A 24173-nucleotide genomic window follows, 5' to 3' on the forward strand; every position below is an offset into this window, starting at 1 on the left:
TTTTCACATGTGACTGATTTATTTAAAAATTCAAGGAATATATATGTTTTACAAATTAGCAAATAATTCATTCTGCTAAGTAAATACTTTCCTTTTATTAATTGCTTAAATTAAAAGTGGTATGTACAAATACACAGTTACATAGAACAAATGAGATATGGTGTTTGATAGATCAGTAGGGTTACTCTAGTTAACATTAATTAATTTTACATTTCAAAATAGCCAGAAGAGAATTAGAATGTTCCTAGTGAAAAGAAAAGATAAATATTTAAAGTGATGGATATCCCAATTATCCTGATTTGATTATATGAATGTATCAAATTATCACATGTGCCCACCCAAAATGTACATCTATATATATCAGTTAAAAAACTACAACAAAGATAGAATAACAATAGACCCAGACACTCATATAGTTTAGCAGTTGAGCACATGTATTGATATCAGAAGACCTTTCTTATAATCACAGGTCTTCAAATTATTTTCATGTGACCTTTGCAATTACTTAAATTTGCAATAGTTGATTTCCTTATTTGTAAAATGATAATACTAATATCTGCTGCTTAGATTTGCTCCAATGATTGAATGACTACCTATCCCATAGTAAGAAGAATCAGCAAATCAAAGAAATTTTAATACTTTTATTTAGTACGAATTTTATTTTGATGTTTCAATAAACATTAAATAGAATACTATTTTAAATACTTTCATAATTGCTAACTTTTACTATTGGAATAGGCAAATTAAGATTAGTTTCAGTCACCCTTATTTCAACATTTTTTTCTTTTCTAATTTCATTTACTCTAGAAGTTTAATGAAAACATATTACAAGCATCTGACCTCTAATAGAACAGTTAAACCATATAAAATTCTAAGTTTTATATGTTGTGAATAAGAACACAATGTAGAAGTTTCTACTCTAGCTGGAAAGGCATTTTACATCAAAACATCTTCATTTATGCAGCTTAAAATTATAAAATGAACATCATAGTGTTAGAGAACATTTGGAAAATAAAGATAAAAGTGTAACTCATAATTTTACCTCCTTAGAGCAACCATGATTATCATTTCATTTATTTCTTTCTAATCTAGTAATTGTTTTAACAACACTGCAAACTTGTATCATTATTTCTCCCTTTAATGTATAATTGTCTTTTAATTTTGCTGTATAAATCGAGTGAATACATAATTTATAATTCAAACTAGGACATTTGTGAGAGTTAAAAGGTGGCTATTAATAAATATGCCAAATCAAGAATAGTAAACGGAGATGATCTGGGCAAACAGAGACACTTGGTCACTCTGTTTATAACTTTCATATCCACCCCATAGATGTACTGTAATTTACTAGTAATTTCTTCATTGTTGAGCATTAAGAATGTTTTAAATTTTTGAGAATGTATCCTATAGCAACTAAAAATACTTTATCAGATATGGTGAAATACAGTGAAAGAAACTTAGGAATTTAAATACTGGCTTCATGCGTTTCTCTCTATAAAAAGGTAATAATATTTATCTACATAATGAGGTTTCTGTAAAAATTAAAATGAAATAATGTATCTAAAAGTTTAAGACATAGGTTCTCAATAAATGTTAGCTCTTGATTTTCCCATTGAGGAGTTATTTTCAATTTTTATTGTAATAATTTTCACCAATAACTTGGTTAAGGCCTCTAGCTTATAGTATAAAGTTCACATGTAAAAGTAAAACTAAAATGGTAACACTGAAAACTATAACTTTCATATTAAAGCACTTACATTACTTAATACTTTATGGATTTCTTAGAAAATAACAGAAAAGCAATACAAAAAAGTCAATGAAACAAAAATCTGGGGTTTTTTTTGTAAAGATCAACAAAATTGATAAATCTCTAGTCAGATTGATTGAGCAAAAAAAGAAAGAAGACACAAATTCCCAATACCAGATATGAAAGAGAGGGCATCACTAGAGAAACTACAGATATTAAAGGACCAATAGATAAAGAAATTCTATGAAGAACAATATGCCAATATTTGAAAACATATGAAATGTACAAATTTCTGAAAAACACAACTACCAAAGGTAACTCAAGAAGAAATAGGTAGTTTGAATAGTCCAATTGTTATTAAGGAAATTAAATCTGTAATTTAAAACTTTTTCATAATGAAATCTCCAGGCTTACATGGTTGCACTTCCGTATTCTACCAATATTAAAAATAAACACCAATTCTAGCTAGACTGTTATATAAAATAGAAAATAACATTTTCAACTCATTTTATGAAGTCAGTGTTACCCTGATAGCAAAACCAGACAAAGAAATTACAAGATAAGAAACTTCAGACTAATATGCTCCTTGAGTACAAATGGGAAAATCCCTCACAAATATTAGCAAATCAGAGCCATCAATATAGAAAAAAATAAGTAATACTTCCTAATCAGGTAGGCATGATCCCTGGAATGCAAAATTGGCTGATAATAAAAAATCAATCAGTGTGAGTCACCATAGGTTCAAACTAAAAAAGACAGACAATACGATCAGGTATTATAAAAAAACAACTTTGACAAAATTCAACATCCATTCATAATAAACTCAGCAAACCAAATATCAGACATGTGGAAGACACATTCTAAATGCCCTGCCGTCAGGCTCCTGATGTTCATGCCCTTGTATAATCTTCTTCTTTTGAGTGTTGGTAGGACTTGTGACTTGCTACTGATCAATAGAATGTGGCAAATATGACGGAATGTTGCTCCCACAACTAAATTACATTATATTACTCCATCAGGCTAAGAGACTCAAAACTGCCTTGGGAGATAATTACATGGTAGGGACCGGCATACAGTCTCCAGGTCCCATGAGTGGTTTCCAGCTGACAGCCAGCAAAAAGTGCAGCCTGGTGAAACTCTGAAGCAGGGGACCCAGATAAGCCATGCCCAAATTCCTGACCCACAGACATTGAGAAATAAATAATATGTGTTGTTTTAAGCTGATACATTTGTGGCGATTTGTTTCAGAGCATTAGAAAATTAATAAAGATTTTTGATGCTTGGAATTGGGGTTCTGCTATAACTAATTTCTAAAAATGTGCAGTGGCTTTGAAAGCACTTAGTGGTCACAGACTGGAGAATGTTTAAAAAACATGATAAAGCATACATTTTCTTGAAAAGACTTTTAGAAGAAATATAAACTTTGATGGCCCTGCTAGTGGGGGCTCAAAAGGAAGTGAATGTCAGGTTACTGGAAATTTTCTCAATCTGATAAACAGCATATATTTAAAAAACAAGTAACAATCACACATAATGGTGAAACTCTAAATGCTTTGTCTCTAAGATTGGGAACAAGGCAATGATGCCTGCTTTCACCTCTGATGTTCAACATGTAAAGGAGGTCTTAGCCAAGATCAAAAGGTAAGAAAAACAAACAAATAAATGACACATAGATAAAAAATGATAAAATAAGACTGTCTTATTCACAGGTAACATGACATTGTACATAGAAAATTCCCCAAAAATCTACACATGCAATTTAATGGAATTAGTAAGTGAGTTTAGTAAGATTGCAGAAGATCAGATAAATATTAAAAATCAATTGTATTTGTACATGATGGCAGTAAACAATTGGAATAATAAAAAATCATTCGCAATAGCACAAAAACAATAAAACACTTAGAATAAAATGAACAAAATTTGTATGCTGAAATCTATAAAACATTGATAAAATTTAAAATACCTAAATAAGTATGGAGCTAAACTATACTCAGGGATGAGGATATTCAATATTTTTGAGATGTTAAGTTCTACCCAAATTGATCTACAGATTTAATGCAATCTCTATCAAAATTCCAACAGGCTTACATATTTTTGTATAAATTAGCAAGCTAATTATAAAATTTACATAGAATAGCAAAAAGCATACCAGCCCAAACGATTTTGATGAAGAACAAAGTTGAAGGACTTATATTTTCTGATTTCATGACTTACTATTATATAAAGCTACAGTAATTAATACAGTAGGGAATTGGTGTAAGGACAAACATATAGATTAACAAAAATAAAAAATCCAGAAATAAACTCAAATATATGTGATCAATTGTTCTACAACAAGGTATACAAAATCAACTTTAAATGGATCATAGACCTAACTGTAAAACCTAAACTATAAGAGTTTCAGAGGAAGGCACAGGGGAAAATCACTATGGCTATAAATTTAGCAAAGATCTCCTAGATAAGAAAGGACAGCAGAAACCATAAAAAATTATTAAATAGAAATTCATCAAATTTAAAACCTTCTCTTTGAAAGGTACTACTTAGAAAATAAAGAGATCAGCCATAGAATAAGAGCAAATCTTCACTTCCAAATATCTTCTAAAGGTCCAGAATATATACATAATTCTTATAATTCAATAATAAAAGGGCAAGCAAATAAAAATGAACAAAAAATTTGAATCTTTACCAAAGAAGCAATACAGATTATAAATAAATACATGGAAAGGTGCTAATTAGACACTAGAAATATAAATTAAAGCCATAATGAAAGATCATTTCTACTACACTGGCTAAAATGGAAAAAAATAAAAAACTGATAGAACCAAATTCTGGCAAAGATGAGGAACAACTGAACTCCGAACACCTGAACTAGTGTTACGCACAATTGAATAGCTTTGGGAAAGTGGTTTGGAAGTTTCTTATCAGGTTAAACATACACATACCATACTACTCAGAAAACTACTCCTAGGGGTTCACTCAACAGAAATGAAAATATATGCTCACACAAACACTTGTGCATAGTTTGTACCAGCTTTATTCATAATAGCCAAAAACTGGAAACAACCCAAATGCCTATCAACTGAAATATAGATACACAAATAATGTTATATTCATACAATGGAATACTACCCGGCAATAAAGGGGAATGAAATACTGATTATTGAAAAATTACAAATAAATTTCAAAATCATTATGTTAAGTAAAAGAAGTCAGACACAAAAGTAGGATATCATTTATTTGTCATTTTGAAAAAGACAAAGCAATGGGGATAGTAATCGTCAGTGGATGACTGGGCTAAGAGAATTCTTTGAGATGATGCAATAGTCTATATCTTGACTATGGAGATGGTCACATGACTGTATACATTTGTTAAAATTCATTGAACCATACACCTAAATAGAATTAATCTTATTTTTTTGAGACAGGGTCTCACTCTGTTGCCCAGGATGGAGTGCAGGGGCATGATCATGGTTCACTGCAGCATTGTCCTCCCAGGCTAAAGTGATTCTCCCACCTTAGTCTCTCAAGTAGCTAGGACTACAGGCATACATCACCACACCAGGCCAATTTTTTGCATACTTTATAGAGATAGGGTTTCACCATGTTGCCAGGGCCAATCTTAAACTCATGCAATCCTCCTGCCTTGGCCTCCCAAAGTGTTGGGATCACAGGTGTGAGCAACCACGCCTGGCCAGAGTAAATTTTATTGTATAGAAATAACATATTTAAAAACCTGACTTTAAAATTTGATAAAACAGTTTATATTGACTTTTCATAATTTTTATGAATTTCAAAACCATTTAATGTTTATAGTGTTATGCATTTTTGCTGAAATAGGTCATATTTATTCATCTTTAAAAAAGTTAAACAAATGAAGGGAATTAGACATATCCAATAAAACCATAGACTTGAAATTTCTCAAAGATGTAATTTCTAATCTGGCTTCCACTCCCAAAGACCTACCACGATTCCTAAATAAGATGAGCTACTAAAAAGCAATTTGTCATCAGCACTGGATTGTTTTGACTCAAGTCAAGGACATGACTGTAGTCCTGGTGGGAGAAATTAGTAACATCTATTTCATTGAGATGTTGAAAAATTGCATTTTGGTCTAAGAGTTTTGGGAAAAGCTTTTTAGAGTTTTGTTTTCTCTTTTTTTTCCCTCCCTATTTACTTTTCAGGAAGAAAAACTGTAATTTTTAAACACATATTGTTGCTTGATCTTTTACATTTCCTACAAAAGGCCTCAGATTATTTCACAAACCATTCAGTATAAAGATCTCCATCTAAACTTCGATCTCATTCTTTTACATTCTATTATACTCCTCACCTTGTCTAGAGTCTTTCCCATCATCCATAGAGAACCATTTTCACTACTCTCTCTCCTCAACTCTACTGGTATAAAATTTCCCATCAACTTCCCTTTGACAAATTTATTTATGTCTTCTTCTAAAAACACTCCATCCATTAAATGTCTTTCCAATGGGCTTCCGTTTCCCCCAGCCTCCTACACTTCATCAGACAAAAGATCGAGGAATTTTTCTCAAATCCTACTGTCAGCTTTGTGTAATTAAAATGCCAGTCTTACTCTGAAGCTCATTTTTTGCAGCCCAATACAACTGACTTGTTTCAACCTCTTCTAAATATTACAACTGTCAGGAGCCTCTCTAGATTTTATTTCTACTTCCATTATTAAGTGACTTTAACATTCAGGTTCATGACTCCTCCAATCAATTTATTTTATTGCTTCCTGACCTACTTGATTCCACAGACTTCCGTCACTACCCCATATGCTCAATTTACCAACATGGTCACTTGCCAGGTATCATTTTTCTATGGCATTTCTTAATGAACAGATCTTGTACTACAAATACCCATTTTCTGATCACAGCATCTCTATCATCCATGTCTTCCATTCTCCTATTCTCCTAGGGTTATCTCTTTGCTCTTGCTGCAATCTCTGGTATACAAGTACTTTCTATTTCTGGTCATACTTAATTTCCTTGAACTACATGATAGGTTATTTTTATGCACTTGTCAATACCTTAAACTCTTGCAGTATCTTGAACTTCTGGCAGTCCTTGATGCTAGTTTTCCACCATGACCATAACTAATAACTGTTTTATTAGTTTCAACTCTTATCTATGGAATGTTACCTGAGAGCTGTGGAAAATGGTGACAAAGTTTGTTTCAAAGTAATACCATCTTTTGCCAATTGGGTCTTCCTTGCTACTCAGCAATGTTTTTAATCATCTTTTGTCAAACTATTCTTATTAATTTTTCCCATCATTCTATCAAATGCTATGTCAATGCTACATTTAAATTTAAATTATGATGTGCATTTCCTCTATTTAGGTATATTATTATACAATGGAAATATAAATACAAATAAAATTTAATCACTCATACTTACTTAGAAATGGGATTGACACTGGCTTCAATAATTGTTAAACACTTACAGCACTTTATGTTTTCTGGAAATTCTTGTACACCTAAAATGTGAAAAAAACAAAGTACATGAAAATGTTTCAACAAATATTCTTTAAACTATAGTTCTAATATTTAGATAATTATTAAAACTATGAGTCAGTATATGGTGTAAACACCATTTAGGATAAGCATTTAAGTAGAAATAAAAACTTAATAACATATCAATATTATTAATCATATATACATAATTTTTAATAAAGGTTGAACGTTAAATAATATTTTATAACAAAAGTTTAAAATTGGATGTAAAATTGAGGACAATTGTGTATTTGGCCTAAGATAAATCTTTGATCTTTGGTAACCTAAAGAAATAAAAATAGCTTAAGTTATTAAGTTACAGTGCCACTACTGAGAGAAGGGAGAACAAGTAGATGTAAAGAAAACAGAAGATAAAACTTTTACTTCCAATAATCATTTTATAAGGTTAGGAAGGTTGAACTTATACATGTGAAAAATACTTAAGAATACACCCCAAACTGATAGATATTCCCAAACTAATATGGGGCTCTGCTAAATTTTATACAATTCTTTTTTGTTGGCTGTACAGAGTGTAGCTCTACATCTGCCTGAAAGTGTGAAGAGACAAGCAGCTTTCCTTGGGTCCTCCCTGGAGTCTCTGAGGTAGCCAGCCTGGCTGATTGACCTTGGAGAATTGCTCATCTGCTGTCACAGCTGTGCTACTGGCTATGTGACAGAAAAACACAGATTTTTCTATGAAACTGAAAATGCAAAAGCTGCAAACCTAATCCATAAATGTGAGGGTCAGAGGAATAAAAGATGTGGAGGACATTTCAATCAATTGACAGAAATGGATCAACGTAGTAGGCCCTGCAAAAGTTAGAAGGGAAGAAGCTATATGAAGCTGTTATTATACAATATGCCTGCAGTACCACTTTCTTTCAATTTTTGAAACTACTATCAAGGATGCAAAAATTTTCAAAAAGAACTGGCCTTTCCCAGTACTTCATATCTGACAGAAGGATAAGGAACACTTTGTGGCAGGATATAATTGAACTTTTTGATGATGGATACTCAAGAAACAAAATATTCCACCTTTTTAGATTCCATTCAACTAGACTACCATGTCCACAGGACTTCAAAGCCCTTGAAGCAGCAGGGTAGTCAAATCCAGGACAGGTCACTTATCCACTGCCAAATAGGAGTACAAAGGGGTACAAAGGGGTACAAAGGGGGGTTTGCGATATTTCTCACACCATTTCTCTCCATTTAAAATTTCACCAGAAATCATGCGGTCCTAAAATTATTACTGAACTATTCTGACTTCTAAATAAGAGCCTCCAAAAGTTTGGGAGCTCCATTATGTATGAATTTAATGAAAAAGCCTGTTTCTCTTGTTTTTGGAAGGCCATAACACCTAGAACTTCTTCCATTAAATAGTCACTAAAAAAATGGCAGCCAGGTCAATAATCTAAGTTGTGAATTATTCTTAACATTTTCCCATAAAATTCTTTAAATATCTTCAACGGACAGGAGTATAAATTTCTCTTTTTCTCTGTTTAGCTTTTTCTGTTCACTCTCCAATCTGGGCTCATTGCATGCTGTTATGCATGATGCCTTATTACCACAGGTCCCTGCCTTAAAATGGTATATCCTTGAATTACGTGTAAACCAGGACATGGAAGCAGAAGTAAATTAAAATATGATTTTAAGAAAAAGATGACGTCTCTTTATCTTCTACTGAAAATGGAATTGCCTACTGTGGTGAAAATGGTGCTATATTATTTGTTTAAAAATTTGTATTATATTGTTTGCAGTTTAAATTTAAAATAATTCAGAGCACAGTCTGTTGGCTTAAGATGGAATCCTAGCTATATACCTTCTGGCTGGTAGCCCTAGGCAAGTCTTTTAAACTCCCAATGCCTTAGTTTCCTACTCTGAAAAATAGTGATTATATGAAGGGTTTTATCATAGAGTTGTAGTGAGGATTAAAAGAGATTATACAGAAAAGCAATTGGCACAAAGTGCTGTAATAATGTTATTTATAATTATTAGAAATAAAAAAGAATCAGAGGATGTAAGTCAAAAAAAGAACCAAAAACATATCAAAATTATCTGGCTTCAGGTATAAACCTATAAAATTTATCTACCTTAGAGAACACAGGAAAAAGAATAAGTGTGCTGAAAGAATATTATATAATATATATACTGTGAATATATACATTATTAATGTGTGTGTACACACATACACACACTTTTTTTTTCACACACACACTTTTAAAGCTGCTGTTCTTTGAAGACTCAAAAGTGCCAGACATTGTGCCAAGGTTACAGACGTAAAAAATGGGATGAAAAAGACTTCATGACATTTTTCTTAAATTGATGTTCTAACTCAGAAGAATGATTGAAAGAAAAACTATAGAAGAATCAAAGATAAATGTGAAGAAGTCTTCTAGAAAATGTGGTAATATTAGGCAAAAAGACAGTAAAGATGAATTTATAATAGTTGAGACATTTTAGTATCTGAGTAATAGAAGTTCTAAGAAGAGTAAACTGAGAACACAAAAGATGGAAAATACTAAAGGAACAATTCAAGAATATTTCAGTAATTTCAAACAATGAATAAGATTATTTCAGATTAGAAAAGCTCACTCATTCAAGGAGTATCGAGGATTAAGAGGGGAGAGAAAAATCAGGTTTCACACAAAGGATCAAGATCTAGATGACATTTGACTTCTCAAAAATATTTGGAATGAGAAAATTATACAGAAATATATCCAACTTCTGAAGGAAAATGATTTTCAACTAAAATCCTACACACCACCAAACTAATATTCCCAAACTATGAAAATGAGTGTGGAATAAAGATATTTTCAGAGTGACATAAGCAAGATGGCAGAATAGGAGTTTTCTAACATGTCACAGTTTACTGATTTTGGCAATCACCTGCAGATGAGAGTATTTTTGTGGGAGTTTGGGAGTCCAGCGGAGAAATTCCAGCATATCATTGGAGCAAAGCTTATGAGAGTAGACTCATTGAAGATAATAAGGAGAATAGTTTCGTTTTCCCCATTTCACCCCATGCTCAAGGTAGCACAGCTCAATGCCAGGAGAAACTCCTTCAACTCACAATTGTCCCCACAGGGGAAAGTAAAAATTAGTGAGTGAGGCTTGCCCAACTGTGTGGGACATTGTCCTAGAGGCCTACCTCTTTCTTGCCCCACTTAGAATACTGAGGGCATCAACAAGGCTGAGTGGCTGGGAAAGGCTAGGAGCTGGGAGGAGAGGTAGGGACTGTCAGCAACCAAGGTTCAAAACTAAACAAAGAGCTGTATATTCTACTATTCTCCAACTGAAAGTTTGCCTATGACCTGTTCGGTATGCCTCACCTGTGGACCACCGTAACTGATCCATAGGTCCTCCCAACACATTGTGTTTTTCAGCCTCCCCTCTATAACTGTAGCTAACTCCTTTCATGTGCCTGACAGATAGTGTGAGCACTTGCAGCTGTCTGGCCAGCATACACAGCCAGCCACCTTGACTTTGTGGGATTGGGAGAAGGAACACAAACTTAAGCATTTCAGAGCATTGCCTAAAAAAACAAGTAAGAGACTCCCAGCACACAGCCTGGCTTTGTGGGACTGAGAAAGGGCAAACAATCTTAAGAAATTCTGCCCAAGAGGAAACAAAATAAATGGAGCAGGCACATCCATAACAAAAGTCTGAGAGAGACTCAGAATCCGTCATCTGGCTGACTGGTGAAGGTGTTTCTCTCCTGAAGCAAGTCTGTAAAGACTGAAGGAGGTGACAGCTTCTTCAAATGCAAAGACAACAATACAAGACTTCCAGGAATACAAACAAAACAAAACAAGGGAATATGACACCACCAAAACAACACAATTCTTTTTTTTGACAGAGTCTCGCTCTGTTGCCCAGGCTGGAGTGCATCGGCACAATCTCAGATCACTGCAACCTCCACTTCCCAGGTTCAAGCAATTCTCCTGGCTCAGCCTCCTGAGTAGCTGGGATTACAGATGCCCGCCACCACACCAGGCTAATTTTTTGTATTTTTAGTAGAGATGGGGTTTCATCAGGTTGGCCAGGCTGATCCTGAACTCCTGACCTCAGGTGATCCACCCGCCTCAACCTCCGAAAGTGCTGGGATTACAGGCAAGTGCCACCATGTGAACACAATTTTCTAGTAACCAAACTGAAAGAAATGAAGCTCCATTAATTGCCTGACAAAAACATCAAAATTAATATTTTAAGGAAGCTAAGTAAGCTACAAGAGGGCACAGACGGACAAATCAATAAAATCAGGAAAACAATGAACAAAACAAGAAGTTAAATGAAGAGATAGAAATCATTAAAAAAAATCCCAGAAATTCTGGAGCTGAAGAATACAATAAATGAAATGGAAAATGCAATATAGAACTCCCACAGCAGACTTGATCAAGCAGGAAAAACAAATGCTAAATCAGAAACAGCCCACTTAAGATTATCCAGAGTAGAAAAATGAAGACAGAATGAAAAGGAATGAAGAAAGCTTATGGGATTTATGGGACACCCTCAAGAGGAATAAAATAAGGATTATAGAAAACCCAGAATAAGAAGAGAAAGTACATAACACTTATTTAAAGAAATACATTTATGTAGCCAACAAACTTATGAAAAAATGCTTATCATCACTGGTCACTAGAGAAATGCAAATCAAAACCACAGTGAGATACTGTCTCACACCAGTTAGAATGGTGATCACTAAAAAGTCAGGAAACAACAGATGCTGGAGAGGATGTGGAGAAATAGGAATGCTTTTACACTGTTGGTGGGAGCGTAAATTAGTTCACCCATTGTGGAAGACAGTGTGGAGATTCCTTAAGGATCTAGAACTAGAAATACCATTTGACCCAGCAATCCCATTACTGGGTATATACCCAAAGGATTATAAATCATTCTACTATAAAAACACATGTACATGTATGTCTATTGCAGCACTGTTTGCAATAGCAAAGTCTTGGAACCAACTCAAATGTCCATCAATGATAGACTGGATAAAAAAAATGTGCCACATATACACCATGGAATACTATGCATCCATAAAAAAGGATGAGTTCATGTCCTTTGCAGGGACATGGATGAAGCTGGAAACCATCATTCTCAGCAAACTAACACAAGAACAGAAAACCAAACACCGCATGTTCTCACTCATAAGTGGGAGTTGAACAATGAGAACGCACGGACACATGGAGGGGAACATCACACACTGGGGCCTGTTGGGGGGCTAGGGAAGGGATAGCATTAGGAGAAATACCTAATGTTGATGACAGGTTGATGGGTGCAGCAAACCACCATGGCACGTGTATACCTATGTAACAAACCTGCATGTTCTGCATATATACCCCAGAACTTAAAGTATAATAATGATAATAATAATAAACTATAATACCAAATACTTAAAATGTGTGTGTATGCATGGGAGTGTGTGGATTTCTTGTAAGTGATCAAAGTTAAGTTATTATCAGCTTAAAATAGTGTTATAACTATAAGATGTTATAACATAGCCTATGTTATAATGTAGCCCCATGGTAACCACAAAGCAAAGACCTATAGTAGACATAGAAGATAAAAATAAATAATTTAAAAAATACCACTATATAAAATTAAATCACAAAGGAAGAGAGCAAAAAGAAAGAACAAAGAAATTATAAAACAATCAGAAAAAAAATCAACAAAATGGTAATAGTAAGTCCTTACCTATCAATAATTATTTTAAATGTAAATAGGCTGAATTATCTAATGAAAAGACATAGAGTCACTAAATGGGTGAAAAAAACATGACCAAACTATACATGCTTGAAACAAACTTTAGGGACCTATGTAGGCTGAAGGATAGAAATAATATTTCATGCAAATATAAACCAAAAGAGAGCAGGAGTAGCTGTACTTATTTCAGACAAAATAGGCTTTAAGTCAAAACCTGTCACAAGTGACAAAGAGGGTAATTATATAATGATAAAAGTGTCAATTCAGCAAGAGGATATAATTTAAATATATATGCACCCAATATCAGATAACCTAAATATATGAAGCAAGCATTGACAGACTGAAAGGAGAAATATAATAAAATATAATAGTAGGGACTTCGATACCCTGCTTGCAACAGGGCAGATTATACAGACAAAAAAAATCAACAAAGAAACATTGGACTTCATAGACTTAATACACACCCACACCCACACACACACACACACACACACACAGAGAGACTGCTTGCAACAGGGTAGATTATGCAGACAAAAAAATCAACAAAGAAACATTGGACTTCATAGACTTAATACACCCACACACACACACACACACACAGAGACAGAGAGAGAGAGAGAGAGAGAGAGAGAGTATTCCATTCAACAGCAGCAGAATACACATTAATCTCAAGCACACATAAAATATTCTGCAGGAAGATTATATGCAAGGCCACAAAATAAGTCTTAAAAAATTTACAAAGACTGAAATAATATCAAGTATCTTTTCCAACAGCAATGATATATATAAAACCAGAAATCACTAAAAAGAGGAAAACTGGAAAATTCACAAATATGTGGAAACCAAATAGTACCATCCTGAGCAACCATTAGGTCAAAGAAGAAATCAAAAGGAAAATTAAAAGAAAATCTTAATACAAAAAAAAAATAGAAATACAACATACCAAAACTTATGGGATTCAGCAAAAGCAGTTTTAAGAGGGAAGTTTATAGCAATAAATGCCAAATTAAGAACAAAGAAAGATCTCAAATAAACAAGCTAGCTTTACACTTCAAGTAATTGGAAAAATAAGAACAAACCCAACAAATATCAGAGCAGAAGTAAATGAAGCAGTGACAAAAAAAAAAAAATCAGAAAAGATCAATGAAACCAGAATTTGCTTTTTTTGAAAAGATAAAATTGACAAGCCTTTAGCTACAGTAAGAATAAAAGGGAACCTACTTAAATAAGTAGAATCAGAAACGAATGAGAAGACACTACAACTGTTACTACAGATATACAAATCATGATAAGATACCACTACAAGAAATTATATTCCAACAAACAACTGAATAATCTAGAAGAAATAAATTCTTAATGATATAGAGCCTGCTTAGACTGAATCATGAATAAAAAATTTGAACAGACATAACTAATAAGGAGATTGAATCAGTAAACAGAAATCTCCCAACAATGAAAAGCCCAGTACCCTATGACTTCACTGTGAATTCTACCAAATATTGAAAGGAGAATTAATATCAATCCTTCTTAAACAATTGAAGAGAAGGGAACACTTTCAAATCCAATTTCCAAGACCAGCATTACCTTGACACCAAACCCAGACAAGAAACAACAAAAAGAGTGAGGAGCCAAGATGGCTGAATAGGAACAGCTCCGGTCTACAGCTCCCAGCGTGAGCGACGCAGAAGACGGGTGATTTCTGCATTTCCATCTGAGGTACCGTGTTCATCTCACTGGGGAGTGCCAGACAGTGGGCGCAGGTCAGTGGGTGAGTGCACCGTGCGCCAGCCGAAGCAGGGGCGAGGCATTGCCTCACTCGGGAAGCGCAAGGGGTCAGGGAGTTCCCTTTCCAGGGGTGACAGACGGCACCTGGAAAATCGGGCCACTCCCACCCGAATACTGTGCTTTTCCGACGGGCTTAGGAAACGGTGCCCCAGGAGAGTATAGCCCGCACCTGGCTCAGAGGGTCCTAAGCCCACGGAGTCTCGCTGATTGCTAGCACAGCAGTCTGAAATCAAACAGCAAGTCAGCAGCGAGGCTGGGGGAGGGGCGCCCGCCATTGCCCAGGCTCGCTTAGGTAAACAAAGCAGCCTGGAAGCTCGAACTGGGTGGAGCCCACCACAGCTCAAGGAGGCCTGCCTGCCTCTGTAGGCTCCACCTCTGGGGGCAGGGCACAGACAAACAAAAAGACAGCAGTAACCTCTGCAGACTTAAATGTCCCTGTCTGACAGCTTTGAGGAGAGCAGTGGTTCTCCCAGCACGCAGCTGGAGATCTGAGAACAGGCAGACTGCCTCCTCAAGTAGGTCCCTGACCCCTGACCCCCGAGCAGCCTAACTGGGAGGCACCCCCCAGCAGGGGCAGACTGACACCTCACACGGCCGGCCAGGTACTCCAACAGACCTGCAGCTGCGGGTCCTGTCTGTTAGAAGGAAAACTAACAGAAAGGACATCCACACCAAAAACCCATCTGTACATCACCATCATCAAAGACCAAAAGTAGATAAAACCACAAAGATGGGGAAAAAACAGAGCAGAAAAACTGGAAACTCTAAAAAGCAGAGTACCTCTCCTCCTCCAAAGGAACACAGTTCCTCACCAGCAACGGAACAAAGCTGGACGGAGAATGACTTTGACGAGCTGAGAGAAGAAGGCTTCAGACGATCAAATTACTCTGAGCTATGGGAGGATATTCAAACCAAAGGCAAAGAAGTTGAAAACTTTGAAAAAAATTTAGAAGAATGTATAACTAGAATAACCAATACAGAGAAGTGCTTAAAGGAGCTGATGGAGCTGAAAACCAAGGCTCGAGAACTACGTGAAGAATGCAGAAGCCTCAGGAGCCGACGCGATCAAATGGAAGAAAGGGTATCAGCCCTGGAAGATGAAATGAATGAAATGAAGCGAGAAGGGAAGTTTAGAGAAAAAAGAATAAAAAGAAACGAGCAAAGCCTCCAAGAAATGTGGGACTATGTGAAAAGACCAAATCTATGTCTGATTGGTGTACCTGAAAGTGATGGGGAGAATGGAAACAAGTTGGAAAACACTCTGCAGGATATTATCCAGGAGAACTTCCCCAATCTAGCAAGGCAGGCCAACATTCAGATTCAGGAAATACAGAGAACGCCACAAAGATACACCTCGAGAAGAGCAACTCCAAGACACATAATTGTCAGATTCACCAAAGTTGAAATGAAGGAAAAAATGTTAAGGGCAGCCAGAGAGAAAGGTCGGGTTACCATCAAAGGGAAGCCCATCAGACTAACAGCGGATCTCTCGGCAGAAACCCTACAAGCCAGAAGAGAGTGGGGGCCAATATTCAACATTCTTAAAGAAAAGAATTTTCAACCCAGAATTTCATATCCAGCCAAACTAAGCTTCATAAGTGAAGGAGAAATAAAATCCTTTACAGACAAGCAAATGCTGAGAGATTTTGTCACCACCAGGCCTGCCCTAAAAGAGCTCCTGAAGGAAGCGCTAAACATGGAAAGGCACAACCGGTACCAGCCACTGAAAAATCATGCCAAAATGTAAAGACCATCGAGACTAGGAAGAGACTGCATCAACTAACGAGCAAAATAACCAGCTAACATCATAATGACAGGATCAAATTCACACATAACAATATTAACTTTAAATGCAAATGGACTAAATGCTCCAATTAAAAGACACAGACTGGCAAATTGGATAAAGACTCAAGACCCATCAGTGTGCTGTATTCAGGAAACCCATCTCACTTGCAGAGACACACATAGGCTCAAAATAAAAGGATGGAGGAAGATCTACCAAGCAAATGGAAAACAAAAAAAGGCAGGGGTTGCAATCCTAGTCTCTGATAAAACAGACTTTAAACCAACAAAGACCAAAAGAGACAAAGAAGGCCATTACATAATGGTAAAGGGATTAATTCAACAAGAAGAGCTAACTATCCTAAATATATATGCACCCAATACAGGAGCACCCAGATTCATAAAGCAAGTCCTGAGTGACCTACAAAGAGACTTAGACTCCCACACATTAATAATGGGAGACTTTAACACCCCACTGTCAACATTAGACAGATCAACAAGACAGAAAGTCAACAAGGATACCCAGGAATTGAACTCAGCTCTGCACCAAGCAGACCTAATAGACATCTACAGAACTCTCCACCCCATATCAACAGAATATACATTTTTTTCAGCACCACACCACACCTATTCCAAAATTGACCACATACTTGGAAGTAAAGCTCTCCTCAATAAATGTAAAAGAACAGAAATTATAACAAACTATCTCTCAGATCACAGTGCAATCAAGCTAGAACTCAGGATTAAGACTCTCCTCAAAACCACTCAACTACATGGAAACTGAACAACCTGCTCCTGAATGACGACTGGGTACATAACGAAATGAAGGCAGAAATAAAGATGTTCTTTGAAACCAACGAGAACCAAGACACAACATACCAGAATCTCTGGGATGCATTCAAAGCAGTGTGTAGAGGGAAATTTATAGCACTAAATGCCCACAAGAGAAAGCAGGAAAGATCCAAAATTGACACCCTAACATCACAATTAAAAGAACTAGAAAAGCAAGAGCAAACACATTCAAAAGCTAGCAGAAGGCAAGAAATAACTAAAATCAGAGCAGAACTGAAGGAAATAGAGACACAAAAAACCCTTCAAAAAATAAATGAATCCAGGAGCTGGTTTTTTGAAAGGATCAACAAAATTGATAGACTGCTAGCAAGATTAATAAAGAAAAAAAGAGAGAAGAATCAAATAGATGCAATAAAAAATGATAAAGGGGATATCACCACCGATCCCACAGAAATACAAACTACCATCAGAGAATATTACAAACACCTCTACGCAAATAAACTGGAAAATCTAGAAGAAATGGATAAATTCCTCAACACATACACCCTCCCAAGACTAAACCAGGAAGAAGTTGAATCTCTGAATAGACCAATAACAGGAGCTGAAATTGTGGCAATAATCAATAGCTTACCAACCAAAAAAAGTCCAGGACCAGATGGGTTCACAGCCGAATTCTACTAGAGGTACAAGGAGGAGCTGGTACCATTCCTTCTGAAACTATTCCAATCAATAGAAAAAGAGGGAATCCTCCCTAACTCATTTTATGAGGCCAGCATCATCCTGATACCAAAGCCTGGCAGAGACACAACAAAAAAAAGAGAATTTTAGACCAATATCCTTGATGAACATTGATGCAAAAATCCTCAATAAAATACTGGCAAACAGAATCCAGCAGCACATCAAAAAGCTTATCCACCATGATCAAGTGGGCTTCATCCCTGGGATGCAAGGCTGGTTCAATATACGCAAATCAATAAATGTAATCCAGCATATAAACAGAACCAAAGACGAAAACCACATGATTATCTCAACAGATGCAGAAAAAGCCTTTGACAAAATTCAACAACCCTTCATGCTAAAAACTCTCAATAAATTCGGTAATGATGGCACGTATCTCAAAATAATAAGAGCTATCTATGACAAACCCACAGCCAATATCATACTGAATGGGAAAAAACTGGAAGCATTCCCTTTGAAAACTGGCACAAGACAGGGATGCCCTCTCTCACCACTTCTATTCAACATAGTGTTGGAAGTTCTGGCCAGGGCAATTAGGCAGGAGAAGGAAATCAAGGGTATTCAATTAGGAAAAGAGGAAGTCAAATTGTCCCTGTTTGCAGATGACATGATTGTATATCTAGAAAACCCCATTGTCTCAGCCCCAAATCTCCTTAAGCTGATAAGCAACTTCAGCAAAGTCTCAGGATACAAAATCAATGTACAAAAATCACAAGCATTCTTATACATCAATAACAGACAAACAGAGAGCCAAATCATGAGTGAACTCCCATTCACGATTGCTTCAAAGAGAATAAAATACCTAGGAATCCAACTTACAAGGGATGTGAAGGACCTCTTCAAGGAGAACTACAAACCACTGCTCAAGGAAATAAAAGAGGATACAAACAAATGGAAGAACATTCCATGCTCATGGGTAGGAAGAATCAATATCGTGAAAATGGCCATCCTTCCCAAGGTAATTTACAGATTCAATGCCATCCCCATCAAGCTACCAATGACTTTCTTCACAGAATTGGAAAAAACTACTTTAAAGTTCATATGGAACCAAAAAAGAGCCCGCATCGCCAAGTCAATCCTAAGCCAAAAGAACAAAGCTGGAGGCATCACACTACCTGACTTCAAACTATACTACAAGGCTATAGTAACCAAAACAGCATGGTACTGGTACCAAAACAGAGATATAGATCAATGGAACAGAACAGAGCCGTCAGAAATAATGCCACATATCTACAACTATCCGATCTTTGACAAACCTGAGAAAAACAAGAAATGGGGAAAGGATTCCCTATTTAATAAATGGTGCTGGGAAAGCTGGCTAGCCATATGTAGAAAGCTGAAACTGGATCCCTTCCTTACACCTTATACAAAAATCAATTCAAGATGGATTAAAGACTTAAATGTTAGACCTAAAACCATAAAAACCCTAGAAGAAAACCTAGGCATTATCATTCAGGACATAGGCATGGGCAAGGACTTCATGTCTAAAACACCAAAAGCAATGGCAACAAAAGCCAAAATTGACAAATGGGATCTAATTAAACTAAAGAGCTTCTGCACAGCAAAGGAAACTACCATCAGAGTGAACAGGCAACCTACAGAATGGGAGAAAATTTTCGCAACCTACTCATCTGACAAAGGGCTAATATCCAGAATCTACAATGAACTCAAACTAATTTACAAGAAAAAAACAAACAACCCCATCAAAAACTGGGCGAAGGACATGAACAGACACTTCTCAAAAGAAGACATTTATGCAGCCAAAAAACACATGAAAAAATGCTCACCATCACTGGCCGTCAGAGAAATGCAAATCAAAACCACAATGAGATACCATCTCACACCAGTTAGAATGGCAATCATTAAAAAGTCAGGAAACAACAGGTGCTGGAGAGGATGTGGAGAAATAGGAACACTTTTACACTCTTGGTGGGACTGTAAACTAGTTCAACCATTGTGGAAGTCAGTGTGGCGATTCCTCAGGGATCTAGAACTAGAAATTCCATTCGACCCAGCCATCCCATTACTGGGTATATACCCAAAGGACTATAAATCATGCTGCTATAAAGACACATGCACACGTATGTTTATTGTGGCATTATTCACAATAGCAAAGACTTGGAACCAACCCAAATGTCCAACAATGATTGACTGGATTAAGAAAACGTGGCACATATACACCATGGAATACTATGCAGCCATAAAAAATGATGAGTTCATGTCCTTTGTAGGGACATGAATGAAATTGGAAATCATCATTCTCAGTAAACTATCGCAAGAACAAAAAACCAAGCACCACATATTCTCACTCATAGGTGGGAATTGAACAATGAGAACACATGGGCACAGGAAGGGGAACATCACACTCTGGGGAGTGTTGTGGGGTGGGGGGAGGGGGGAGGGATAGCATTGGGAGATATACCTAATGCTAGATGACGAGTTAGTGGGTGCAGCGCACCAGCATGGCACATGTATAGATAGGTAACTTACCTGCACATTGCGCACATGTACCATAAAACCTAAAGTATAATAATAATAATAAAAAAAAATTTAAAAAAAAAAAAAGAAACAACCAAAAAAGAAAATTACAGGCCAACATCCCTGATGAACATATGTGCAAAAATCCTCAAGGAAGTACTAGAAACCCCAATACAATAGCACACTAAAAGGATCATATACCATAGTCAAATGGGATTTACCCTGGGGAGGCAAAGATGGTTTATCATCCACAAATCAATAAATGTGATACACCACATCAAGAGAATGAAGGATAAGAATCATATGATCATTTTACTAGATGAAGAAAAAAGCATTGAACAAAATCCAACATCCTTTCATAATGAAACTCTCCACAAATTAGGTATAGAAGAAATGTACTTCAACACAATAAAAGCCACATATGACAACCCTACAGCTAACATCATACTCAACAGTGAAAAGTTGAAAGCTTTTCATCTAAGAACGGAAACATGACAAGGATGATCACTCTTGTCACTTCTATTTAATATAGCACTGAAAGTCTTAACCAGAGGGTTAGGCAAGAGAAAGAAATAAAAAGCAACTAAGTCAGAAAGGAAAATTGAATGGTCCCTGTTTGTGGATGCCAGCATCTTATATATAGAAAACCCTAAACAATCCACCAAAAAGTTTAGAACTATTAAGCAAATTTAGTAGAGCACAAGCTACAAAATCAACATTTAAAAGTCAATTTTGTTTCCATACACTCACAACAAACTATGTGAAAAAGAAATAAAACAATGCTTACAATAGTGTGGGAAAGAATACCACACTTAGAAATAAATGTAACTGAGGTGAAAAATCTGTATGACTGAAAACTTCAAAATATTGATGAAAAAAATTGAAGACAAAAATAAACGAGAAGATATCATGTATTCACGGAGTGAAATAATTAATGTTGTTTAAAATTCCACACTACCCAAAGTAATTCACAGATTAAATGCAATTCCTATCAAAATCCCACTGACCTTTTTTACAGAAATAGAAAAAATAATCCTAAAATTTATATGAAATCACAAAAGATTCTGAGTAGCTAAAGTAATTTTGAGCAAGAAGAAAAAGCTGGAAGCCTCACCTTTCTTCATTTCAAATTACATTACTAAGCTATTATAATCAAAACAGGCTGATATTGGCACAAACACAGACTTAGAGATCATTGGAATAAATTAGAGATCCCAGAAAAAAAGCCACATATATATCAATCAACTGATTGTTAACAAATGTACCAAAAAGACAATGGGGATAGTCTCTTCAACAAATGGTGCTGAGAAAAGTAGAAACCCACAGGTAGAAGAATGAAATTGGACCCTTATCTTAGATAATACACAAAAATCAACCCAAAATGGATTAAAGACTTATATATAAGACCTGAAACTTTAAAAACTTATATATATAAAAGACCTGAAACTTGAAAACTTCTGGAATAAAAAGTAGGGTTAAAGCTCCTTGACACTGGACTTGGAAATGGTTTTTTTGAATGTGACACAAAAAGCACAAACAACAAAAGCAAATGTAAGCAAGTAGGACTATATAAAATAAAAAAGTTTTTGCACAGCAAAACCTACATACATATAATATATGTATATCTTATCTATACATATAATATATGCACACAGTATATATGTGCACAATGAAATATTATTTGGCCTTAAAGCATAAGCAAATCCTCCTATTTGGAACATCATGGATGGGCCTGGAAGACATGCTAAGTGAAATAAGCTAGACATTGAAAGACAAATATGGCATCATATCACTTATACGGGGAATCTAAAAAAGTCTAATTCTTAGAAACAGAGTAGAATAGTTGTTACCAGGTGCTGGGGAGTGCAGGAAATGAGGAGATGTTGGCCAAAGGGTATGAGCTTTCAGTTATGAGATGAACAAGTTCTGGAGATCTAATATATACTATGGGGACTATAGTTAGTAATTATACTGTGTTGTATACTTGAAAAAATAGTTATTTTTTAAATTAAATAGAAAATGGAAGTTAAATATTTACATTCTACCTTTCAGTTAAACATAGTCAAATGCCAACTGTGAAACAAGGATACTGTCAAAAATGTTTCAACACCTTTTTCACTGGGACACTTCAGGCCTTCCACTAAAATATAAAGATAAGAAATGCCCATAAAACCGTGAAATTGCTAAAACAACTTTTGGAGAAGAAATACTGGCTGCAGATTTGTCAGAATGTGCCTGCTACAGTTTGAATATCTGTATCCTCCCAAGTTCATGTGTTGAAATCCTAACACCCAAGGTGATACGTTTTTAAGAGGTGAGGCATTTTGGAGATAATTAGGTCATGATAGCACAGCCTTCATGAATAGGATAAGTGCCCTTATTAAAATGGCCCCCGAGGCTGGGCACAGTGGCTTGCGCCTATAATCCCCTATAATCCCAGCACTTTAGGAGGCTGAGGCGGGCGGATTGCTTGAGGTCAGGAGTTCGAGACTAGCCTGGCCAACATGGTGAAACCCTGTCTGTACTAAAAGTACAAAAATTAGCTGGGTTTGGGGGCGGGAGCCTGTAATCCCAGCTACTCAGGAGGCTGAGGCAGAATTGCTTCAACCCAGGAGGCAGGGATTGCAGTGAGCTGAGATCATGCCACTGCACCCCAGCCTGGGCGACACAGCAAGACTAGGTCTCAAATAATAAATAAATAAATAAATAAATAAATAAAGTTTCTAGAGAGCTGTCTTGCTCCTTCCACCAGCTGAAGACATAGTGAGAAGGGGCAAGGCTGCTCCCAGTGGCCTTTTTAATAAGGACACTATGGGCCATATGCCAATTGAGGTACTGTCTATGAGGAACAGGCCCTCATGAGATAGATTTGCCAGTGCCTTGGATTTCCCAGCCTCCAGAACTGTGAGAAATAAATGTTTGTTGTTTGTAAGTCACCCAGTTTGTAGTATTTGTTATAGCACCCTGAACAGACTGAGAAAGAGCTTCTTGGAGTACATTTTTTTTTTTTTTAAAGCCATATTCTCTAAGTTCAGAATACTTTGATAAATGAATGGCTGTCATTGAAAGAGCTTTCTGGTGTCAAGCCTAGCTGTTTTGGGGACCGTGAAGGGGGATCAAGCTGTGCTGCACATTGGGATCCCTGCCAAACAAATGACATTTCCTAAGAACACAGACATTTTTAAAGTTGCCTTGTCCTTACTAAACAGGTGGAAGGGTATTCCAAAAAAAAGACACAGCCTACCTTCTGAGGATACTAAAGAGAAAAGCTAACACAATTTTAAACTTAACTGAGCTGAAAATAAGCTGTCTGATTAGAAGTAATAACCTCCTAGATTTTTTTAAAAGATATTTTCAGATGTTCAAATTCCACAAATTTTTATTTTGCACACACCGGTTTCCAAAGATCTTCTGTAGGATGTTTGTCACCAAAATGCTGTATTAAGGAAGAAATGTAACCAGGAACCAGATGGTGCAACATTAGAGGGCAAAGGGAATCCCCAGAATGATGGTGGAGGTTTCACAAGGCAAAGGCTCACAGCAGGCCTGGAGAGCATACAGTCTAGATTGCATCACTTCAAAAAGCTCCTAGAGAATTTTTGCCCAGTGAGATATAAGTGAAAGAACAACTAATGTGTTT

The 24173-nt window shown here is 36.0% G+C and overlaps 1 protein-coding gene across 13 annotated transcripts in view; it reads right to left on the minus strand.

Moving 5' to 3' along the window:
• LRRC7 (leucine rich repeat containing 7) overlaps positions 1–24173 on the minus strand; it is a 1078250-nt gene that overhangs the window by 280527 nt on the left and 773550 nt on the right. For 11 of the 13 annotated variants that reach the window (XR_008514343.2, XM_063711876.1, XM_054533117.2 and 8 more), the window contains one exon: positions 7161–7239. Coding sequence is in view for 12 of the 13 variants with exons in the window: in XM_063711876.1 (XP_063567946.1) it covers positions 7161–7239 (79 nt within the window). In the remaining variant the exon portion in view is untranslated. Of the gene's footprint in view, positions 1–7160; positions 7240–14542; positions 14891–14912; positions 15077–24173 lie in introns of those variants that run through there. The other 2 variants (XM_054533140.2, XM_054533128.2) reach the window with 2 other exon arrangements.

The sequence above is a fragment of the Pongo abelii genome, chromosome 1, assembly GCF_028885655.2.
Source record: "Pongo abelii isolate AG06213 chromosome 1, NHGRI_mPonAbe1-v2.0_pri, whole genome shotgun sequence".
Lineage (NCBI taxonomy): Eukaryota > Metazoa > Chordata > Mammalia > Primates > Hominidae > Pongo > Pongo abelii.